Here is a 21321-nt window from a genome sequence, read left to right on the forward strand (position 1 = left end):
TGTAAACAGCCTGTGTGTAAATACATATAGGTCAGCTAATAGCTGTTGGGAAATAGCACAGGTAGCATGCTAAGTGTTCGGTTTTCCTCCGGATATTATGGTGCTTCTGCTGAAACATTTTAGTCTGGATGTGAGTTCTTAGGTAGAAACCACCATGTTTACAGACATTCAAGGACACCGTCTCATGTGTTTGGACCTCTGTGCTCATTCTAGTGTTTGTAAAAGACCTTTTTGGTGGTGACTGGAGCCATTCCAAAGAGGTCTGAATAAAGCAACTGGACTTCTTTGGTTTCTTGAAGATGTTTCGCTTCTCATCCGAGGAGCTTTGTCAATTTGTCAATCCTCTGAAGAGCGTTAACTCTCTGGCTTGTCAAAGCTCCTCGGATGAGAAATGTTAGGGTTGCCTTCATTCAAACCTCTTTGGATTACCATGACCTAGATGACTGAGAAACTTCACCAGCAGATTGGAGCCAAATTGGTGAATCTGTCCATGATCAGAGAAAATCACAAAATTGGTGAAAAAAAATAAATAAATAAGCAAAGAGACTGATGCTCTTTGTACCTTCTTTGGTTTCCTTGCTTTCATCTTCATCTCGCTGCTCAGACTCTGGGCCTGGCTTTGCCTCCATCATCTCTTCATCTTCCTCTTCCTCCTCTACTGGAGAAAGAAACAAGCAAATTGCCCTCATGTTAATCAACAGCTGTTCCAATTTTCCCCGACCTCCCTCGGAGTGCCTCCTCCACCCCCTCCTTCTTAACAAAATAATTATTCCCAGACATGCACCAGTACACCTGACTAGCATTCAGTCCAAATTGGTTGCATTTACACCCAGAAAGATATCTGTGTGTGTTTCTGGTTTAGAAAATACACAATTAAAGAAAAACTGCTTTTGAGTTTCACTCTTAGTGATGTGGCGGGGGTTTGGAGAAAGTAAATCTGTTTATGATCTCTGCCAGCGGCCATTTTGGTCACACACAGGCTGCAGGAAATCTAAGTTCTGCCTGCTTTCCTCTCTCTCTTTCACCTTTGACCCCAAGAATAAAGATCCTGTGGTGTGTGTGTGTAAATGGGGATTCCCTCCGCATTCACTCCAATCAGGCTCTGCAATTACACTTGGCTCTTCTGAATTAATTGTGACGTGTGTGTGTGTGTGTGTGTGTGTGTGTGTGTGTTTCGAGTTCAAGTATGAAGGGTTACTGTCAACACAGACACCTGCTTGTCCATTACTGCTGCCCCAGCCCTCAGGGCTATGTGTTGGTAACCCTCGCCAACCTTTCCGCTGTTCAGGTTTCCTCTCAAACAGATGCAGAAAGTTTGGGGGGGGGTTGGGGCTCTGAAGACCTCTTAACACCCTGACACTGTGATCAAACACCTGCGGTCTGCGCACACACACTACACACACACACACGCACACACAATCTGCCTTTCTCTCCGAACCAAACAGGGGCCCTTGCCCGCGGTGCCAGGGGTGGTGAGGGGTTAACTGGCAGGGTCAAGCTGACAACAGTTGCTCAGTCCAGTGGGAGGAAGTGACTACATCACGCTCTCACAAATGTCATGTCTCGCTCCCTCCCTCCCTCATATACACACACGCACACACACGCACGCACGCACACAGACACACAGTTTGGAGTGTGTTTAACTCAGCTGGAGTATGGCCCGGGGCACTGTTAAAACCCACTTGCTCGAGGGCCACTCTCACACCGGATGAACTGTCCATTTATCACTAAGCTTTTGATAAACTCACTGCTTCTTTTAAAGCTGCAACTGCTGATCGCTTGTCTGAATTCATCTTTAAGATAATAAATCCTTAACCCAATCATGATATTAGGTTTCAGAGTACATCCTGGTCTGTGTTTTTTATCTATATGTTTTAATTTCTCCGTTCAGCATGGCATGCTTGATGCATGACTTTAATTTTCATTCTATGTCTACATAATAAATGACTGCTAAATCAAACACATTGAGTTAAGGCGCTGTCCAAGTTGGTGGTTTACAGTGAGCAGAAAGGATCCAAACACCAGTGACCCACCAGTTTGGAGCAGAGGCCAGAGAGAAAGAGACGGGCAGACGGCCCAGAACAGGGAAACCCTCATCTCCTGCTTTTTACTTTTTTTTTTAAATCAACCCCTTAGAGGCTTTATCCCTCTCCACTGTAATGTACCCATACACTTTATAGTACGTACAAACGCTTCAGAAAAACAGTAACATGCTTAACGTGCAACTGTTAGTCCATTTTATTTGTTTGACCTGAAGTGACTGGTCCGGCGGTCGGAATGTGTGGCGATGGGGATGGGAGGAGCGTGAAGAGAGGAGAGAGACCACATTGAGGAGCGGTCAAACTGTCAGCCTGTGGGACCACAGGAGTCTAGAGCAAAGGAGCAATGATTCATGGTTTATGGGTTACCTCACCGAGGGGAGACGGTCCAATTCCCGTATGAAGATACTGCTGATGTCTTTGCCAACGGCCATGCATCAAGCTGTTCTGTCAAAGTCCCACACCAAAAATATCCCCGCTATTTCCTTTTAGTGGAAGCTTTCAGATATACTTTTTTGAGTATTCAGTGCAAAAAAATAGGTCATAGCAAATGATGCTGGAAAAAAAGACAAATAAAAAATGTATGTAAAGTGTTCAAGCAAAGACACAGAGAGGCCCTGCATGATTTTCTAAGGCGCTGTAAAAGAAGCAGCAAAAGGAAATCATATGAGACAATCTCACAGCAGGACAGTGTCTGCCAGCTACCCTGGAAGTATCTACACACATACTTTCTACACCTCATTCCAGTCACAAGATGCTTTCTCCTTCTACCTGCCGCTTAATACCTCTCCTCGCTGCTGGACAGCCGTTTAACTGGTATACTCCCCCTCAACGCAGGCGGGGGTTCACCTTGATGAAACTCCACTTGGGGGCTCCTGTTTTGGCCAGCGACATGCTTGGGGTAATGATATCCTCGGTACCACCGAGCCTCTGCATCTCACTGCTTCAATCTTCCCCCAGCTGCTTACTCAGGCTGACCGGCCTCAGCCGGTTCCCAAAAGCCCAGCAGGTATGTAGACACGGTGTGGACCAGATGTATGGCACATACACACAAATACAGATGAGTAAAAGAGTGAATGCAGACAGAACTTCACAACCTACACACACATGCATGCATGAATCTGTTGTGCGTGAATAGCTCGTGTGATTTTCATTACACTGTTCTGGTCAATATAACAGTGAAACATTCATTGCTACAAATGTTGCAACTAAAACATGGAAAACGTGCTCTTTACTCTGAATCTGGGGAAACGCGGCCATAGCTATAATAATCATGCTGATTTTTGACCCAATTCCCACTGTGTGTGGTGTGTTAGTGGCATGACGTCGTGTGCAAAAAGTCAATATGTGAATTGATGATCTGGCCACGACCAAAAGATAGAGTTTGGACGTGGGGCAGAATTTACAGTTGCCTTTCAAACTGTGTCCACATGCTATTGGACAACGAACAATGTGACATACTTACCTCTATGGATGTCAGTCAATGAGGCAGTCCAACATACACTGTCGAAGAAGACACTAATACATCCTTTTTCTGAATCTGATACTGAATCTGAGTGGGCCATGTTCCGTACTTCCATTGTCGAGGCAGCCGCTGGGTCGTCGGTGCCTGTCGTGGTGGCAAACCCCGAACCCGCTGGTGGACATCGATGAGTAGGGATGCTGTCAAGTTAAAGAAAGAGTCCTGTCGGGTCTTTTTGGTCTGTGGGACTCCAGAGAAAACTGATGGGTACCAGGAGGCCAAGCAGAATGTGGCTCGGGTGGTCACAGAGGCAAAACCTGGGCATGGGAGGAGTTTGGTGAGACCATCGAGCAAGACTTCCATGCGGCTTTGAGGAGATTCTGGTCCACCATCCAGCACCTCAGAAGGGGAAAGAAGTGCGTTACAACACTGTTTATAGTGTGCTGCTGACCTCTACTCAGGACACTGTGGATGGGCGGAGTACTTCGAAGACCTCCTCAATCCCACCGGCACATCTTCGAGTGAGGAAACAGAAACTGGGTTGGGTTCTCCAATCTCTTGTGCTGAGGTCACTGAGGTGGTCATAAAGCTCCTTGGTGGCAAAGTTCCGGGGGTGGATGAGATCTGCCCAGAGTTCCATAAGATGTTGTAGGGTTGTGTTGGCTGATGCGCCTATGCAATATCACATGGACATCGGGGGCAGTTACACTGAATTGGCAGACTGGGGTGGTGGTCCCCCTATTTAAAATGGGGAACCTCAGGATGTGTTCCAACTACGGGGGGGATCACAGTCCTGAACCTCCCTGGTAAAGTCTATTCAGGGGATCTGGAGAGGAGGGTCCGGTGGATTGTTGAACCTCGGATTCAGGAGAAGCAATGTGGTTTTCATCCTGGCCATGGAACACTGGACCAGTTCTATACCCTTAGTTTGGGAGTTTGCTCAACCAATCTCCATGTGCTTTGTGTATTTGGGGAAGGCGTTCAACCACGTACCTCAGGGGGCCCTTTGGTGGTCACTTCGGGAGTATGGGGTACCAGGCCCTCTGATACAGGCTGTTAGTTCTTATATGACCAGTGTCAGAGCTTGGTCTGCATTGCCAGCAGTAAGTCGGGCTTGTTTCCAGTGACAGTTGGACCCCGTCAAAGCTGCACTTTGTCACCAATTCTGTTCATAACTTTTATGGACAGGATTTCTAGGCGCAGCCAAGGTGCTGAGGTAGGGATGGACAATATAATGGCGTCAATTTCGGTATCGGCCAATTTTAGTAATTTTTTAACATATCGGTCCGATAAAAAAAAACTGGGCCGATATTAACAACAATATTTTTTCTATTTTGTCTCCATTTGTTTATCTGTTTCAGAGGATGAGGGGGGTGATGTGTAATTGTTTAGTCATGTGAACAGTGAATGTAATCATCTCAGAAGTGTAAATATGTGCGTTGTGTGTATATAATAATGTAAATTCAGCTTTAATAATTTTCATTCTATACAAAATCTGCTGATTTTAGAAGCATTAATGTCAGTATATCGGTATCTGCAAATATCGGTTATAGGCCATAACAGTGATCGGCCCAAAAATTTCATATCGGTGCATCATTATTTTGAGGGGATCAGTTTTGGTGGCTTAAAGATTGAGTCTCTGCTTTTTGCAAATCATGTGGTCCTGTTGGCTTCATCAGAGCGTGATCTCCAACTCTCACTGCAGCAGTTCACACCCGAATGTGAAGCAGCTGGGACGAGAGTAGCCCTCTAAATTCAAGACCACGGTCTTGATTCGGAAATAGGTAGAATGCTTTCCCTAGGTCAGGGATGAGGTTCTGCCCTAAGTGGAGGACTTTAAGTATCTTGGGGTCTTGTTCATGAGTGAGGGAAAGATGGAACACGAGATTGACAGGCGGATTGGTGCTACAACTGCAGTAATGTGGGCATTGTACCAATCTGTCGTGGTGAAGAGAGAGCCGAGCCAGAAGGCAAAGCACTCGATTTACTGGTCAATCTACATTCCTACCCTCACCTATGGTCATGAGCTTTGGGTAGTGACCGAAATAATTAATTTTCTCCGCAGGGTGTCTGGGCTTTCCCTTAGAGAAGGGGTGAGAAGCTCAGTAATCTGGAAGGGGATCGGAGTTGACCCGCTGCTCCTCCACATCGAGAGGAGCCAGTTGAGGTGCTCAGGCATCTAGTTAGGATGCCTCCTGGACACCTCCCTGGTGAGGTTTTCCAGTGCACATCCAACCGAGAGAAGACCTAAAGGGACTATGTCTCACAGCTAGCGAGGGAACACCTTAGGATTCCCCCAAAGTAGCTGGCCCATGTGTCTGGAGAGAGGGAAGTCTGGACCTCCCAGCTTAGGCTACTGCTCCAGCAACTGACCCCTGATAAGCGGCCAAAAATGGATGGATGGATGAATGTGTCTATTGCCAACAAACTTATTTTAAAAAGATGTCATTAATCAAATGCATGACTGAACAAAATCGATAAATATGTCTTTCATTTACTGTGTTTTTTGCATATTTAAGGTTTTAGCATAACTTCAATTAAGCATACGTTCCAGTTGACTACAACTGCTGCTTCATGCTTATGTGTTCATTTAACTTCAGCTAAACTATGTTATCTCATCATAGCAAAAAATAAAAAACGAATAAATAAAAAATAAACAGTACCACCTACCGTTCTTTAATTTTTGCACTGCGTATTTGTAGTGTACGTACCCAAAATAAATTACTCTCTTTAGCATAAATATTATTTGCTGTAGCGCCGTTTACAAAGATGGGGGTTAAGCTTGTTTTTTTTCTTACACACCCACTGGCCAACAGAGAGATGTCCGCGCTTGTAATTACAGAATGAGTGAAATTACTGTGTTTTAAACTAAATATTGGGTAAAATATCAAGACTCATAAACAGTCTCATTCAAGTCCAAAGTCACTAATGTACAAGTCCAAGTCTTTGCACAATTTTTCAAGTCAAACCTAAAGTAATCACATTAATGACTTAAAGCAGCTTTCCAGAGTTTTCCTCTTTCAGAAATTATGTATAATTTTTCAGAAATCCGTAAACGTGATTGTCTTATCACATACTGTGATATAATGAAAGCACTACGTCTTTTTATTTATTTTTCTTGCTAAGCAAGCCCCCTGCCCCGCAGAGCTCCGTGCAATAGGAAACTGAGCGCCTACCAGAACTAACCAATAGCGTTAAACTACCGCTTACGTGCTTCCAATTTAAGGAACACCTCGGCTGATGCAGAGTTGATGAACTTTTCACGGACAAGTAAGTCTCTTAAATATAAATATATGAAAACATGACATGAGAATAATACTCGTCAAACAACGTGTTTTAGCTCTGTTTGTCAGCTACAGGAGGACATAAATAAACTAGAAAAATGAAGTCACCATCTTAAAAAAACGGAAGGAGAAATTATTTGTGTGATATGCTTGTCAGCCACTAGATGGTGTCATCGGATAAGAGAAATACTCCGGAAAGAGACTTTGGGAGTTTCTCAATGCCAAGGAACCTCGCTTTGATGTCTTGGCCCCGCCCCAGTTGCCTAGGAGATACGTCATCAGGAACCGCCAAGATGTGTTCCAATGTTCATGTTCTACCGAGGAGTGTGTTCTCCGTTTGTTAGCCGTTTAGCTAGCTGAGCAAGTATACACGGGAGGTGTCTTGCAGCCTAGCCTTGGTCAAAAATTACCCAGAATACATCGCTGTATTTTCAAAAGGATGGTGGATCAGAAGCCGGCAGCTACTTCGGGGGTAAATTTCAAGTTTAAAAGTAAGTCAACTAATTTAAAATGTTTTTTTTAGATCCAAAGAAGTTATCTATGGCTGGTAAGTTGTTTATTAGTTGCAGCTTTGGTGGCTAGTGGGTAGTAACTCACTTATATATTTAATTTAACAAATATATTCAAAATTTAAAAAGTAAAAGGCTCGTTATATATTTATATTGAAACTAACCCCCAAATTCCACTACCTCCGCTCCGGCACGAACTCCGGAGCAAAATCGGTCCCGTTGTAGTCAATCAGAGCAATTCCACTACTGCGGCCGTGCTCCGGCAGTGCAGCGCAGTGCGCCGCCCTCTGTTCCGGCGTCCGGCAAAAATAGAATCGATCCTATTTTTGCCGGACGCCGGAGCACCTCCGCAGTGAATGGACAGAAATCACAACCGCCCAACAGGAAAGGGAGCAAGCACAACTTCCGTTTTTCACAATAAATCGATAAACAAAAGGCGTTTTTTGTTTCATATGCACAGGTTTAACAACTTTTAACAACTATGGCGGCTGAAGTTTAAATGCACAAAAGTAAGCCATAAATACAGTTTCCACTATCAAAATAGTCACACTTTGTTGATCCAAACACTGCTGATCTCTCAACACAAATGATGGGCAGATAAAACGGTTCATTTCGATGCTTCTCCCACACAACGGGTGTTTGGATATAACTTCCGCGTTTATTGCTCGGACTGTATCGCAAGATCTCGAAAATCCCGCGCATGCTTGTTTGCCCACTTCAGGTCTCCGCACCGGAGCGGAGCCGTTGTAGAGCGGGTAGCAGTAAAAATTGAGTTCGGAAGCGAGCGGCTGCGGAAGGCGGGTGCGGACCGGAGCGGAGCGGAGGTAGTGGAATTTGGGGGTTATACATATAAAATATAACGTTATCTCCCATGTCACGTGATGTTACATGACTGCCATGGAAGCTGCAGTCACGTGATGCAAGTCTGTTCCATTTAACAGTTTTCTTTGACCAAGAAAGGACAGTGGCCTCGTAAGTAAGGTGGTTGACCTCACAAGACATCGCCTCGCAAGGCCAGGCGCCTTGACATTGAGAAACACCCTTTAAGTCTGACGTGGATTCATGTCATGTGACTCAAGTCCACACCTCTGTTTATTATTATTTCTATTCTGGCTTTTGCATTTCATTAAACCTCCTGGGCCACCGTAGTCTATTAACAAAAAACAATGTATATCAAAACTATTTCAATAAAAGAAACACTGGAGTCCAGAATGGGGTGTTGGTAAGCTCTAGGTTAACATTATAGAGCCAAAAAATGATGTCAGCTGACAATATAAATATATTAAAACATGAATTTATTGAGCTCAAATTGAAGGCACTGGCAACCGCAACGTCCAGACCCAACCAAATGAGAACATTCTGAAGGTGCTGGAAAGATTTCTCAGGTCCAACTGCACCTTTCCTGATAACTCGTCCATACGTGACGTAAAATTGTAGAATCTGGCAGAAAAAACACCATTGTGAACGTGTGTCACAAAGCTGGTCCATAAATATCTGTGTGAGACTTTCCTGCATTATTTGGCCCGCTGATGCAATTTTAAAACACAACCAGCTACTTCAGAAGATGATTAAGTTTTCATTGCACTCAGCAATTTCTGATGCGGAGTAAAGAGTGAACCAACTCAGGCTGATCTGTTTGTGGATTAAAGTAGAAATTGTCTTAATGAAGGCTGATCAACCGCTGAGAGTTTCATTAGCTTAAACATTTTGCATTATTTCACAGTTGGAGGTTACTGCTGAGTGTGAGGAGATAAAGGTATGACGCCGTCATCTTCTTCTCCTCGTACATAAGGCACAGTGCGTCAGAGAAGTGATGGGCTGGCATGTGCTCTGTTTGCTAAGGATCAAAGCATCTGCTAGGCTTTTCGTCTGAACAACATCCAGACCTAGAGCTGGAGTGCTGAAACAGTTGGAGCGACTGGCGTAGTTATCAAAGAGCAGCGGGTGACAAGACCAGGTCCAGAGTTCGTCATCGACTAAAGTAAAGCAGATTTACCACCAGGTGACAACTGAGTCACACGCAGTCAACGATTACAGAACTTATAATGACTTAAAAGAATCTTATTGTTATAACCACAAAGAGAAAGAGACGTTGTGTGAGAGAGAAGAGACTTCAGGGCAGCCCACGAACTGGAAATAACCACGTTATTTTATAGACAGTCGGATGGAAACACAAAGCTTGCAGGGGTTCTGAGCTGCTGACTGCTCGGAAGACCACAACACAAGCAAGGAGCAGAGGAGTAGGAGGAGGTCAACGAGACTTGAAAGGCTCCTCTATTGTGGCTCTGGCACGACACACACACGCACGCAGACACACACACACGTACACACACACTTATTTTTAAAGAGATCCACAGCATAAAACCATCACCTCTGGTCTCGTTAGAACTGACCCACAGAATCAAGGGAACCCGTATGGTTCTTGTTTAAAATAAAAATAAAAAATATATATATATATATGTATGCGTGTGTGTGTATATATATATATATATATATATATATATATATATATATATATATATATATATATATATATAAAAGGAATAATAATATTATTAAATAAGCGTTTCTGAAATAATTATGCAATTTTTATTCAATCTGACAAACCCACAGGAAACTTCTAATTAACCTTCAGCTGGCATCCTTTTATAATCATTACGGTAAAAAGAAAAACAACTGCCATTCGTTCATAAAGTCAGTGAGAATTAAAGTTTCTCCTTGGTTTTTTTGTTTTGTTTGACAGTTAAACCACCCATTCTCTTTGACTGAGCCCAGAGAAACACAGCTAACATTTTAGGAGACCTCTGTTAGTCAGCCAGGAAGGAAAATTGCTGGTTTAGAGCAACCCATTTTGTGAAGTCGAGCAGATCTTTTTCTGGGAGGTGAGAGGGCAGACCAACCTGCTGGGGAATCTCTCTGAACTTTACACCACGCAGACGGACATCACAGTGGCAACTACTCAAAAACACTGCCTCCAGTCCTGAAGTTTTCCTCATGAAACACTTGTTCTACAAGACAAAGTGTAAAAGCATCAAAACTCAAGCTCTAATAATCCTACAAAATCTGTCTGCTCATTTCACTCATTTTCCACCCCTTTTTCCATTTATTTGAACAGAAAATATTATTTAAAATTCATCATGGTTCATCAAGTCATGATTGCCTCAGTGGGGGTAAAAATATTCCCCACATACCAACACATTAGCAGCAGGACCTGGAGTAAACCCGGCAACGCTAAAACCCACAGCAGGATTTAGATTAATGCATCTCCTTACCACACTGATCAAGCTTTGTGTGTGTGTGCGTATGTGTGTTTGAGCCTGCACCATAAACACACACGAGCCCACACATAATCTGCTTTCATTACTGCTGCCCATACCGTCCCTTTAAGGGTCTGTGGCTAACTTAGCTGAGTGTGAGCAGCTAGACGCTCTCTCTCTCTCTCTCCCTCTCCCCTTGCCGTGCCACCCATGCTTGGCCTCGACCCAGAGCCACAGCTTTAAAATGAGCCATCGTGGTCCTGCCATGCCATGCTCTGAGCCCCACCGCAGGGCCCTGATTAAAACCCATGACTTAAAACTTTCCAATATGTCAAAAAATAAATAAATGAATAAATAAAGACAGGGGAAGAGGAGCACCAAAAACACTCCTATGGCGCAGACTCAAGTTTCATAGCATCATGAGAGCTGGTATTTGTGTCATTAAGACTGTCTACGTGTGTGTGTGTGTGTGTGTGTGTGTGTGTGTGTGTGTGTGTGTGTGTGTGTGTGTGTGTGTGTGTGTGTGTGTGTGTGTGTGTGTGTGTGTGTGTTCATGTGTGCATGGGTGTGTGTTCATGCATGCTTGTGTGAGTATGTGCCTGCATGTGTATGTGCATGTGCATGTGTGTGTGTGTGTGTGTGTGTGCGCTTGTGCGTGTGTATGTGTGTGTGTGTGTGTATGTGCATGTGTGTGTGTATGTGTGCATGGGTGTGTGTTCATGCATGCTTGTGTGAGTATGTGCCTGTGTGTGTATGTGCATGTGCGTGTGTATGTGTCTGCGTGTGTATGTGCATGCGTGTATGTGCATGTGTGTGTGTGTGCAAGCCTGTGTGTGGTTCAGATACTGATTGGTGGTCTGTGTTTCCCACTCTGATGACAGTAGTGTTTCATTTAGCTCCATGGTAAAAACACAGACAGGCTGGACTTGCTTTGCTTTTATAAGCAGCTAAAGGTCGATTATTTCCAGGTTAAACTAAAATAGACAACAAAGTACTGACAGATGAATCCACTGCAGTGCCAGCAAAACCAGCTTGGCTTCATCCAATTAATTAGGATGATTAAATGCAGCACATGATAGAGATTAGGTGGGCTGTAATCGTTTATTGTACCATAATTCAATTTCATACAGAAATCTCATAAAACATTTATCATTTCTGGTTGGAGAAGAAAGTAGAGCATGTGTTAAGAGTGCCCCCTGCTGGTGAGCTAAAGGATTACAAGACTTCTATCTAACATGAAAATAAATCAGGAAATGTAAGGGTTAAACCAGATAAAAACTAAATATAACAGAGGATTCAGGAGTTTGCCAGCTTTTAGTAACTCTCCATTACCTTTTGCTATTTAAACTCTCTTTTTCTAGAAAATTGCACAAGTTTGAAGGTTTAAAATGTTTTAAGTTGAGTAAATTTCAGTCCAAACTTGTCCGTTAAAGCGTTCACAACCACAAAAGCATAACGACTGCTGCTATGGGGAACGCTGAAGCGGTCGGTGCACCGTTTCAAATAAAAAAAACCCGGAGATCAGAGAGAGAGAGAGAGAGGGAGAGGGAGAGAGAGAGCGAGAGAGAGAGAGAGAGAGAGAGAGAGAGAGAGAGAGAGAGAGAGAGAGAGAGAGAGACCACCCAGGCAAATGCTACAGAGCCCTTGGGGTTTTACACATGTATAAAAAACACACCAGGGTGGAGTTTGCATGTCAAGAAGTCAAGTTCAACTAAATCAAAACCGAAGAGAAGAACACGAGTAGGTTGATTTAAAAACGAGAAACCCAAGAGTGTGTTTCTATTCCTCTCGAGCATTTATCGGCTGACAAATGTTATTCTGGGTGATGGCCGTGAGGATGCCAGAGGGAGGAGGATGAAAAGGGTTCATGTGCCTTATTATATGCTGGTCAGAGAAAAATCACCATCATCTGGGACTTACTGGGAACACCTCAAAAGTAATATTTAGCTTTTTTCTGTGTTTTAACAGCCTTGAACATTCTGAAAGAAACAGCGTTGATCGATTCTGTAACATGAAACAGGAGCGAAGGCTGACCTTTGGAGAACAGTGGCGATGAAACCAAACTCTAGTTGTTTTAGAGAAAGTGTGATGGTTTTCTCTGTGTGTGTGTGTGTGTGTGTGTGTGTGTGTGTGTGTGTGTGTGTGTGTGTGTGTGTGTGTGTGTGTGTGTGTGTGTGTGTGTGTGTGTGTGTGGTTGTTATTTCACACTTCATAAAAGGTCTCCATGAATCAGATCACATTTTTAAGGTTTTCCATGAAGATGCAAGCTAATGCTGAACAATGCTGTTTTTCTACATCTTGTTCTCATTCCCATACCAGTCTGTGTGATATTAATATCAGATCAGGAATATTTTTAGTCATTCAGATGGACCCAGCTGCCCTGAACACTCAGAGCTGGTTTAGGTGACAGAGACAAGAGTGTTGTGATGACAGAAGAACGTTTATCGTATCCATCATCTGTCATTTCCAGCAAACACAAGACTTGTGTAACAAAACAGTGGTTTATTACAGGAGCTGAATGGCCTTGGCTCCATCTCTCCTTCAACGTCATGCAAAAGGGACATCCTCCATCCATCATCTGAACCCCTTAGCCCTCAGTAGGGTCATGGGGAGCTGGTGTCTGCAAGTTCATCAGTCTGGTGATATGTGAGGGATGCCCTGGACAAGTCTCCAGTTCATTACAGGGACACGGAGAGACAGCCAGTCACTGGGGACAATTTATGGGCCATTCCCATCTGTACCGGGTCGGCCCGGGCCGGGTAGCGCCAGTCGGCCCCAGCCTGGCCCGGTTGATTCCACACATCCTTGCCTTAAGCCCATGTGGGCTGATTCTACCCACCAATCAGAGGCTTGCTCTAATGGAAGGTGTGAATTTGCTGTCAGCAGTGGGTGTGTTGGTCCTGGTCGGCCTGAAGCAGACCCCCTCGAGAAGAGGGCTGAGAATGAGCCTTGGTTGGCCCGGAAAAATACCAGGCCACCCAGATATGTAAACAACATACGCTACCCGGCCCGGGCCGACCCGGTACAGATGGGAATGGCCCAATAGAGTCTCCAGTATACCAGAGTACCTGGACAAAACACACAAATGCATGGGATGCACATGCTAACTCCAAGTAAAAGACAGCAGCAGGATTGAAACCTGCAACCTTCTCACTGCGAGGCAACTTTGTTTTCAACTGCACCACCATGCAGCTCTAGCAGGACAGCCTAAAGCAGTGGCTCCCAACCTGGGGTCCGTGACTCCCAAGGGGGTCCCCACAATTTAGTCTATGCTGAATTAGTGAGGTTACCAAGATTTGTAAAGACTACATTTATAAAATCCCACACACCCAATAGCGAGATTGAAGCTCTGTATAAGTTACAACTTTGTTTTCTGTACATATGCGAGTAGGAGTTGTGGTTGGGGGTCCTGGCCTTTACTGGACCCAGGGAAAAGGGGACCTCAAGGAAAAAAGGTTGGGAACCGCTGCCCTAAAGCATAATCCCATCCTGACATAGTCCAAGAGAGTCAAGCCACAGCGAGGCACGAGGAGGGATGCTACCATGAGCTTACATGGAAGGACTGAGGGATGGTCCTGATGGGAAAAAGGGAGAGCATCTTGGAAGTGAAAAAGCTCGGAGTACTTTTTGTGAGGAACAGCAGGATTTTTATCCTGGGAAGGAACCCGACCTGGAGATCCAGATTCCTCGGAGACCACAGCTGTAGTACTTATTACAGGTTAGAAGACATCACATTTTCTGCAGCATTTTAGAGGATTGTTAGCATTACTTACTGCACCATTAGAAGTATACCACAGATGTAAAATATTAGCTAAGAAATCTAGACCAACCGTAGAAGCAGTAAAGATTATGCTCTAAAGGTCTGTCTAGCTGCACTCCCTTGTAGCTTCAGCAGGTCTACCATTGGCCCAAACAGTTTAAGGTCTGTCCAATCACAGCACTCTGTGTTTGTAGAGACATTGGGAGGGTTTAGCACCAGAGCTATGATGCAGAAAAACTAAGATGGCATCAGCTCATGAACGTTTGAAACGGCTTTGGCATCAACTTTGGGTGATCCAGACTTGGGCTTGTCTTTGAGACATGAGCAGATAGAGGAACTTAAGTCCTTTATTTAGAAAAAGAATGTGTCTTCTTTGATGGTGCATCATGAACCGACCCGTTGATTGATATCCGTAGTGATAAATGTGTTGTCCATTTCTCTGTTTGGTCCAAGCGTTGTCCAATAGCATGCAGAGATAGTGTTAAAGACAACTGTAGATTCTGTCCAGCGACAGAGATCTGTCCATGGGTCGTGGCCAGACGATATGCTCACATATGTAGGATGGCTTCCCAGGCTATTAAAATATTTTATTTGAACAGATTTAGTACTAAATGAAACATATCGTCACTCATTCAGCAGCATTTTTCTCCCTTTATACGTTTTTCCAGTTTCATTGCTGCCATGTTGGTTTCATTACTTTACAGATTACGTTTTTTTTTTTTTACTGTTTTGCAAATAACAAACCTAAAACATAATAAATCCCTTTAACCCAACATATTCATAGTACTGGGTATCAGACGGACTACTGTTAAGCTCCAAACCCAGAGGGACTATTTTATATTTAGAAAGCTGTTGATGAACATCTAACGTTCAGGGCCGAGTTACTGAGCGTGTGGTAGGAACACCAAAGTAAACACGATCAGGATCCTTTATTAACCTCGAGTTTGATTTCTTAATGTCTCCATTAAAGTAAAACCTGAAACCAATGAGGTGTGTGTGGGCCTACTTGCTATGGTGTGTCCAGCAAACTTCAGCATGTAGATGTGAGTCTAAATGTTTAAAGCTGAATGCTTATGTGTGCGAGTATGACTAAATACAGAAACAGTCAAAATGTCGAGGTGTGAGCTTTGTTTTCACATTAAAGGCCATTAGCAGACCACAAAGTGGAAGAAGAAAGCCTACGTTTTGGGTGAATTTCTGACCAACGTTATGTTGAGGCTGAAACCTAATGAGCTAGAAAATGTTGCAATCTCACAAAAAAAAGTCACGGACTCATAATTACAAATAAAGAAGCTCAAACATTAAGATGAACTCTTGAACCGTTGAACGTTTCACCCTGAGAAGGGGTTTTCTGGTGATGCAATATCAAATTATCCTCAAACACAAAGAATTTCTATCTGCCAGGGTTCTGGTCCACCGCTACTGCTCCAGTAGTTTGTTTATCTTCTGCTGATCAGCTCCACATCTGTTCTTCTTTCTCACATTTCCAGTATTTCAGCATTTTGGAGATGCGCAGAGGCAAACCAGTTTGGCTCAAACTGGGTCAGCCTCTAACTGACAGATACAAAATACCAACAATCCCCTGATAATCTCATTTTTTACTCAGATTGGAGAAAAATGTGATCACTTTAGACTGGGACCACTAAATTAATCCTAATGGTTCCCGAAGTGTGATATTAATGATTTACCTAAGGCGACAACACACAATTAAAGCTATGGCACGTAAGTTTGGATTATTAAATAACTGTAAAAATATCTTAATTTGACCATCTGACCCTGTTATACGAGGAAAAAGTAGGTAATCTTTTATTTGTCTCCTAAGTCCCTCCCCTGGCCTCTACAGCTAAACGAATCATTCCTCCCGCATTGACCAATAGCGCTGCTTTTCCACCAGGGGGAGTTGTCAACGAGAACAAGCCTCAGTCACCAGCGTGCTAAATGGCGTCACGTGTCTCAGTCGACCTGACACCACAAGAAATATGGTTATAGCTTCCTGCCTTAACGTCTGATACAAATTTAAAAAGTTTAAAAGTGCTGTTTTATAATTCACCATGAAATGGTCTACAGTGGAGTCGGACTTATATTGGTGATGCTTTTAAAAGATGAAGGAAGCTTTGTGACCTACAAAGCCTCAGAACTGATGAGTTGGCAAAACTGCTTTTGTACAGGTAAATACTAAGTAATCTATTGTATTTTAGAGAACTGTAACTCACTATTTTCTATTAAAATTAAAGAAGTGATGTTGCAGATTTTTGCTGTGTTGGCTGATATGGCGCTAGCTTGAATGCTAACAGCACTGAAGGCATGACAGTCTGTAAAACAAAAGATAAAAGATAACAGGAAGAGGAGAGTTGAACGAAAAGGGACTTTATCATTTGTGTACTTGAGCCAAGGGGCTTTAATCTTACGACATATCAGACTATTGTTTAAAATAGTTGTATAAAGTAGTGATGCTAGCGATTAGCGATAACATCGCCATTATTGCTTTCTGTCCGTTTTTAGACATTTCCCAGTTAGAACACCACAGATTTGAGTAAACGGGTGATTAGCGTGTCCTGTAGAGTTTTAGAACGACTTAGAAGATAATTAAGCAGTTGAAATCGATTGTTTCTGAGCAGGTTGCACTGGCCTTGTGCTAGCCTGTTGGGCTATGAACTCTGGCTGGTGTCTGATTGGGATTTACTGCAGATTATATTAAGGCCCTGTCCACACGTAGCCGGGGATCTGCCAAAACGTAGATATTTTTCTACGTTTTGGGTGTCTGCGTGTGGACAGACAAAACCGGAGTTTTAAGGTCCGCATAGTCACTTTCCGCGACAAAAAAGTGCTGACATCACGTGTGCGACCTGTGTTTACACTAGCCGACAGCATGGATGCCCTCAGAGCTGCGCTCGCTTTATCAATTGTCCAAGCGCTTTTTGCTTGTTTGTTTTTGCAAGCGGAATTACTGCTCCTTGCGGAAGACCACAGACGAAGGACGAGGTTAAGAACGGGGGAAGTGCTGCCGCCTACAGGTCTGGCATGTCCTTAACAACGTATTTATCCGGGTACGTGTGGACAGAGTTTTTTTTTAAACGAGGTGGTGTGGATGCAAGTTTTTGGATGGGCGCATATTCGTTTTTAAAAAAACCCGGCTACATGTGGACTAGGCCTAAAATGAGTAATTAGCAGCTCTTGCAGAATTAGATGAAGGCTTAGGAAGGCTGCCTGAATATCTCCACCAAGGAGATTATCTTTTAGCCTGTGATTGTTTATTATGAACAAAGTGTGTATCCGCAAAAAAAAAAATGTAAAGCACATACTTCCGAAAGTACAACAATAAAGTTGGAATACAACATGTAGTTATATAAACATTGTATATTCAGGTAAAAACAGATAAGTGCTGTTCATAAAATGAAGTTACAAATGGATAAAATAAATGGATGTCTAACCTCTCAAATGTGTAGGAAAAAATGTGTATTTATTCTAATCATATTGTCGTGTTTTATTTATAGACATGAAGATGCTTTGGAAGGAGTAGAGGTGATGGAGCACGGTGACAGTCCAACCAAGGGATCTTCACACATGCGAGTACAAAGTTGTATCTGTAAATCGGTCAGAGAAAGTTTTAAAAACTCGTATTTCGTTCCTGTGTGGAAGTTCAATGGAGCAGTGATGAGGAGTACAATCATATTCAAAACTCTGCACGTTTTCAAGTTTTTAGAAAAAGTCTCTGGTGTTGCAGACTAAAACCTTTGTTTACTTAATTCAGCACAGAATCATCTGATGTCACAAGATCACCTAACAAAAAAACAAGAGTTGTTTCATCTTCACAGGAAGACAAAACAATAGAGATGGGCAGCAGTGATGAGGACTACATAACATCTTTATGCACAAGGTAATTTCTGTTAATCGTGTCCACATTCATAAAAACCTGCAATAGAGGATAAATAATAAAATTCTTGAGTTCACAGGAGGGGAGAAATCATGAGAACTAAACTCAAACTGGAAGCTTAGAGCAGTGATTCCCAACCAGGAGTACGCTTACCCCTAGTGGTCCATGAAAGCATTACGGGGATACACAGAATAATTTATATTTGATTTTTACCCAGATGTTGATAGCATTCGCTGTGCCGTGAGGTGAGGAAAAAAAATAAAGCATTGGGCTGGGGTGTGTTATGCTTGATGAATATGCAAATAAAGTAATTCACAGTAATATGGTTTATATCATATTGTCAATTATCAATTTAGACCAGCCACGACTGTGCATGAATTTTTTTCAAGCTGCATCAGCTTTGGACTAGAGGCTGCTGCAGCGCGGAGCATGCAGATTCTGATTTATCCGGTAATGTTGGTTATGAGGACCTAATTTGGGTTTCGAGAGTATGGTGCTGAACAGAAAACACACAGACTTCCAAACGTTCCGACATCTCCAGTGATTTAGTTTGAATAAAATTTCCATTTGCAGCTGTTTCTCCCATTAATAACGCTTGAGGTTGTGCAGCTCCTCTCTCCCCATCTCCTCAAACTGCGCACCGTGACTCTGACCTCTAATAACCCCAGACCCGCTGATCAGAGCATCGCTCAACCAGAAGCAGAGAGAAATAAACCTCCAACTTATTTATTAATATCGACCAAAAACACAGCAATGCATCATTTTACCTTAAAGGGACTTTACGGAGTTTTGAATTTTTATGCTCGCGATTGCCCCCTCAGGCCAAAAGCGTAACAGCAGCTTCAATAGTAGGGTCGTGCACGAGGCGTGCATGCTGTACGTGCACACTCCTTAACGAGAATAACAGCTGAGACAGTCCCTTGTGTGTGTGTGTGTGTGGCCCGGAGGACAGAGGACAGGAGAACGTGTAGCTAATTAATTAAATAATTTGGTTCTGTACCTTTCTCTTCAGCACAGCCGCTAAAGGTTTAAGATGGGTCAGTCCGTCAGCTTCACAGAGCTTCCCTTCCCTTGCTTGAAAAATTGTTCCAAAATGAAAGTTGAACCCACATCTTTTTATCTGTGATTCAATGCCGTTCGGTGAGTCTCGAATAAAAATTTGGGCATCTTACTGTAAAAAATATATCATTAATGTAAAAAATAAACTCTAAATAATCTATGTTGATATCCAGAATCGAACCTGGCTCTTCTGCACGAGGGTCCGCCGTCTTGCTAGGTGAGCTAAAGCGCCAGTGACATCTTTTGTATCTGTAATATTTATATCATTGTTGACAGCTGAAACAACGTTCAAAGAACGGTTCGGAGCGAAAATGGCTATTTTGTTGCTAATTTGCAGGAAATATCTAGAAGAAAGTAGCTAAGGGTCCTCAGAAATGTAGCTAGGTTCGTCACTAGGCATTAGGAACAGCGACAAAGTCGCTGAGTTGGCACTACCTCACTCTCTGCTGCAAAAGCTACTGATAGCAAATGCTACGGGCTATGCCTGAGCGTGAACGCGCATGAAGCAGCCCGCTCGACCCAAGCAGCTCTCTTTTTCTGTGATTTTACAGAAAAACACGCAATCACAGTAAAAATGCCAGGGCTCATTCTACAGGACCAGGACATTGCAGGAGAATGTATGAAGAAGACATTTATTATTTCTATACATGTTTTGCCTGTCAAACTTCCATAATGCCCCTTTAAGTTATCCTCACTGAAGCAACACTTAACTTCTATGAGAAAATGAAAAACATGAAAAGTGATTGAAATGAATCAGGAAAATAAAAAGAAAATTTATTTCTGTTTTTTTTTTTTTTTTACATTTTTCACTTTATTTCAAACTTTAATTTTGTGTTTTCATCACATAGCTTGTATTTTATCTTCATCTTTATTCATTTAATGAGGATTTTTGTGTTTGGAGAGCAAATCATATTAACATAAAAACTACTTAAAGGTTTATTTTTTAATAAGTTTTGAATGTTAAACATTCTTCGATAATGTTTCTAAGTATTTGTTACGCTGAAGCACATACTGACTCAAGATAATGATTAGAAAATATAAAAAATGTTGCAAAGTATGCCTTTAAATTAACTTTGCTGAGAGATCTTTTTCATCCAAATATCAAAATAAAAATTGGCTTGAAAGGGATGCATGGTGGTGCAGCTGGTAGCATAGTTGCAGGTTAGAATCCCAGCTGCACCCTTTCTGCATAGAGTTAGCATGTTCTCCCCATGCATGTGTGGATTTATTCCTGGTTTCCTCCCACAGACTAAAGCATGCACGTTAGGTTGAGCAGAAACTAAATTATCCCTAGGTGTCTCTATGTGTCCCTGTGATGGACAGGACACCTTCTCACCTGCTGAAGACCAACACCAGCTCCCTGAGAACCTAGTGAGGATGAAGTGGTTCAGATGAGGGAATGAGAGCTAACAATAATCTTAACGTTGATTTAATCCCTTTTGGTTCTTTCAAAATGAGAATCACTTCTTTCTCTCACAAAGGATCTCCCTCCAGTCTGAACCAGCAAACTTTGCTTGACCTTACTGGCTCCTGTTATCGTCACACACCCACCAGTCCTCACTTCATTTCCCAGTTTTGAGCCCTCATAACAAGCAGGTCCATTCATACCAATTATAATAGGTCGTAATAGCTGGAGCCGACCATAGCCGGGGCTGATGTGATTGTCTGAGACAACAGACGCTTGTTACTGACACATGAGGGAAAACACACGTAGTGACTAGTGTCAGCATTTAAAGTTTTTTTTTTTTTGCTTTGGTCATATAAAAAATACATGCCTCAGCCAGACCTGGGTGATAAAATCAGGAGAATACAAAAAATACCTTCTTGTTACACCTCATTCGGTCATTAAGCTAAACCTTGAAGAATGCTCACTATATCCACTCTGAAACCCTCATCCTAGCTCTGATAACGGAAAGCTGCAGGAACAATCTGTAGCTGCGGTCGGGAAACGAGCCCAGCTCAGTTACCAACAAAAGGAACAAGCCTGAGCAAACAGGCAGGTGCTAGCACTTTTTCCCTGTCTCTACACACACCGCCTTTGTAGTCGGCTGCAAAGGACGGGTCTCCTGAGGCCGAG

At 42.9% G+C, this 21321-nt stretch overlaps 1 protein-coding gene across 7 annotated transcripts in view; it reads right to left on the bottom strand.

The window, feature by feature from the left end:
- LOC107383294 (cytoplasmic dynein 1 intermediate chain 1) overlaps positions 1-21321 on the bottom strand; it is a 109268-nt gene that overhangs the window by 81182 nt on the left and 6765 nt on the right. For 6 of the 7 annotated variants that reach the window (XM_070541463.1, XM_054745063.2, XM_054745057.2 and 3 more), the window contains one exon: positions 563-658. In XM_070541463.1, coding sequence (XP_070397564.1) covers positions 563-658 — 96 coding nt within the window. The remainder of the gene's footprint in view (positions 1-562; positions 659-21321) is intronic. The other variant, XM_054745055.2, reaches the window with a different exon arrangement.

The sequence above is a fragment of the Nothobranchius furzeri genome, chromosome 11 (assembly GCF_043380555.1).
Source record: "Nothobranchius furzeri strain GRZ-AD chromosome 11, NfurGRZ-RIMD1, whole genome shotgun sequence".
NCBI classification, from domain to species: domain Eukaryota; kingdom Metazoa; phylum Chordata; class Actinopteri; order Cyprinodontiformes; family Nothobranchiidae; genus Nothobranchius; species Nothobranchius furzeri.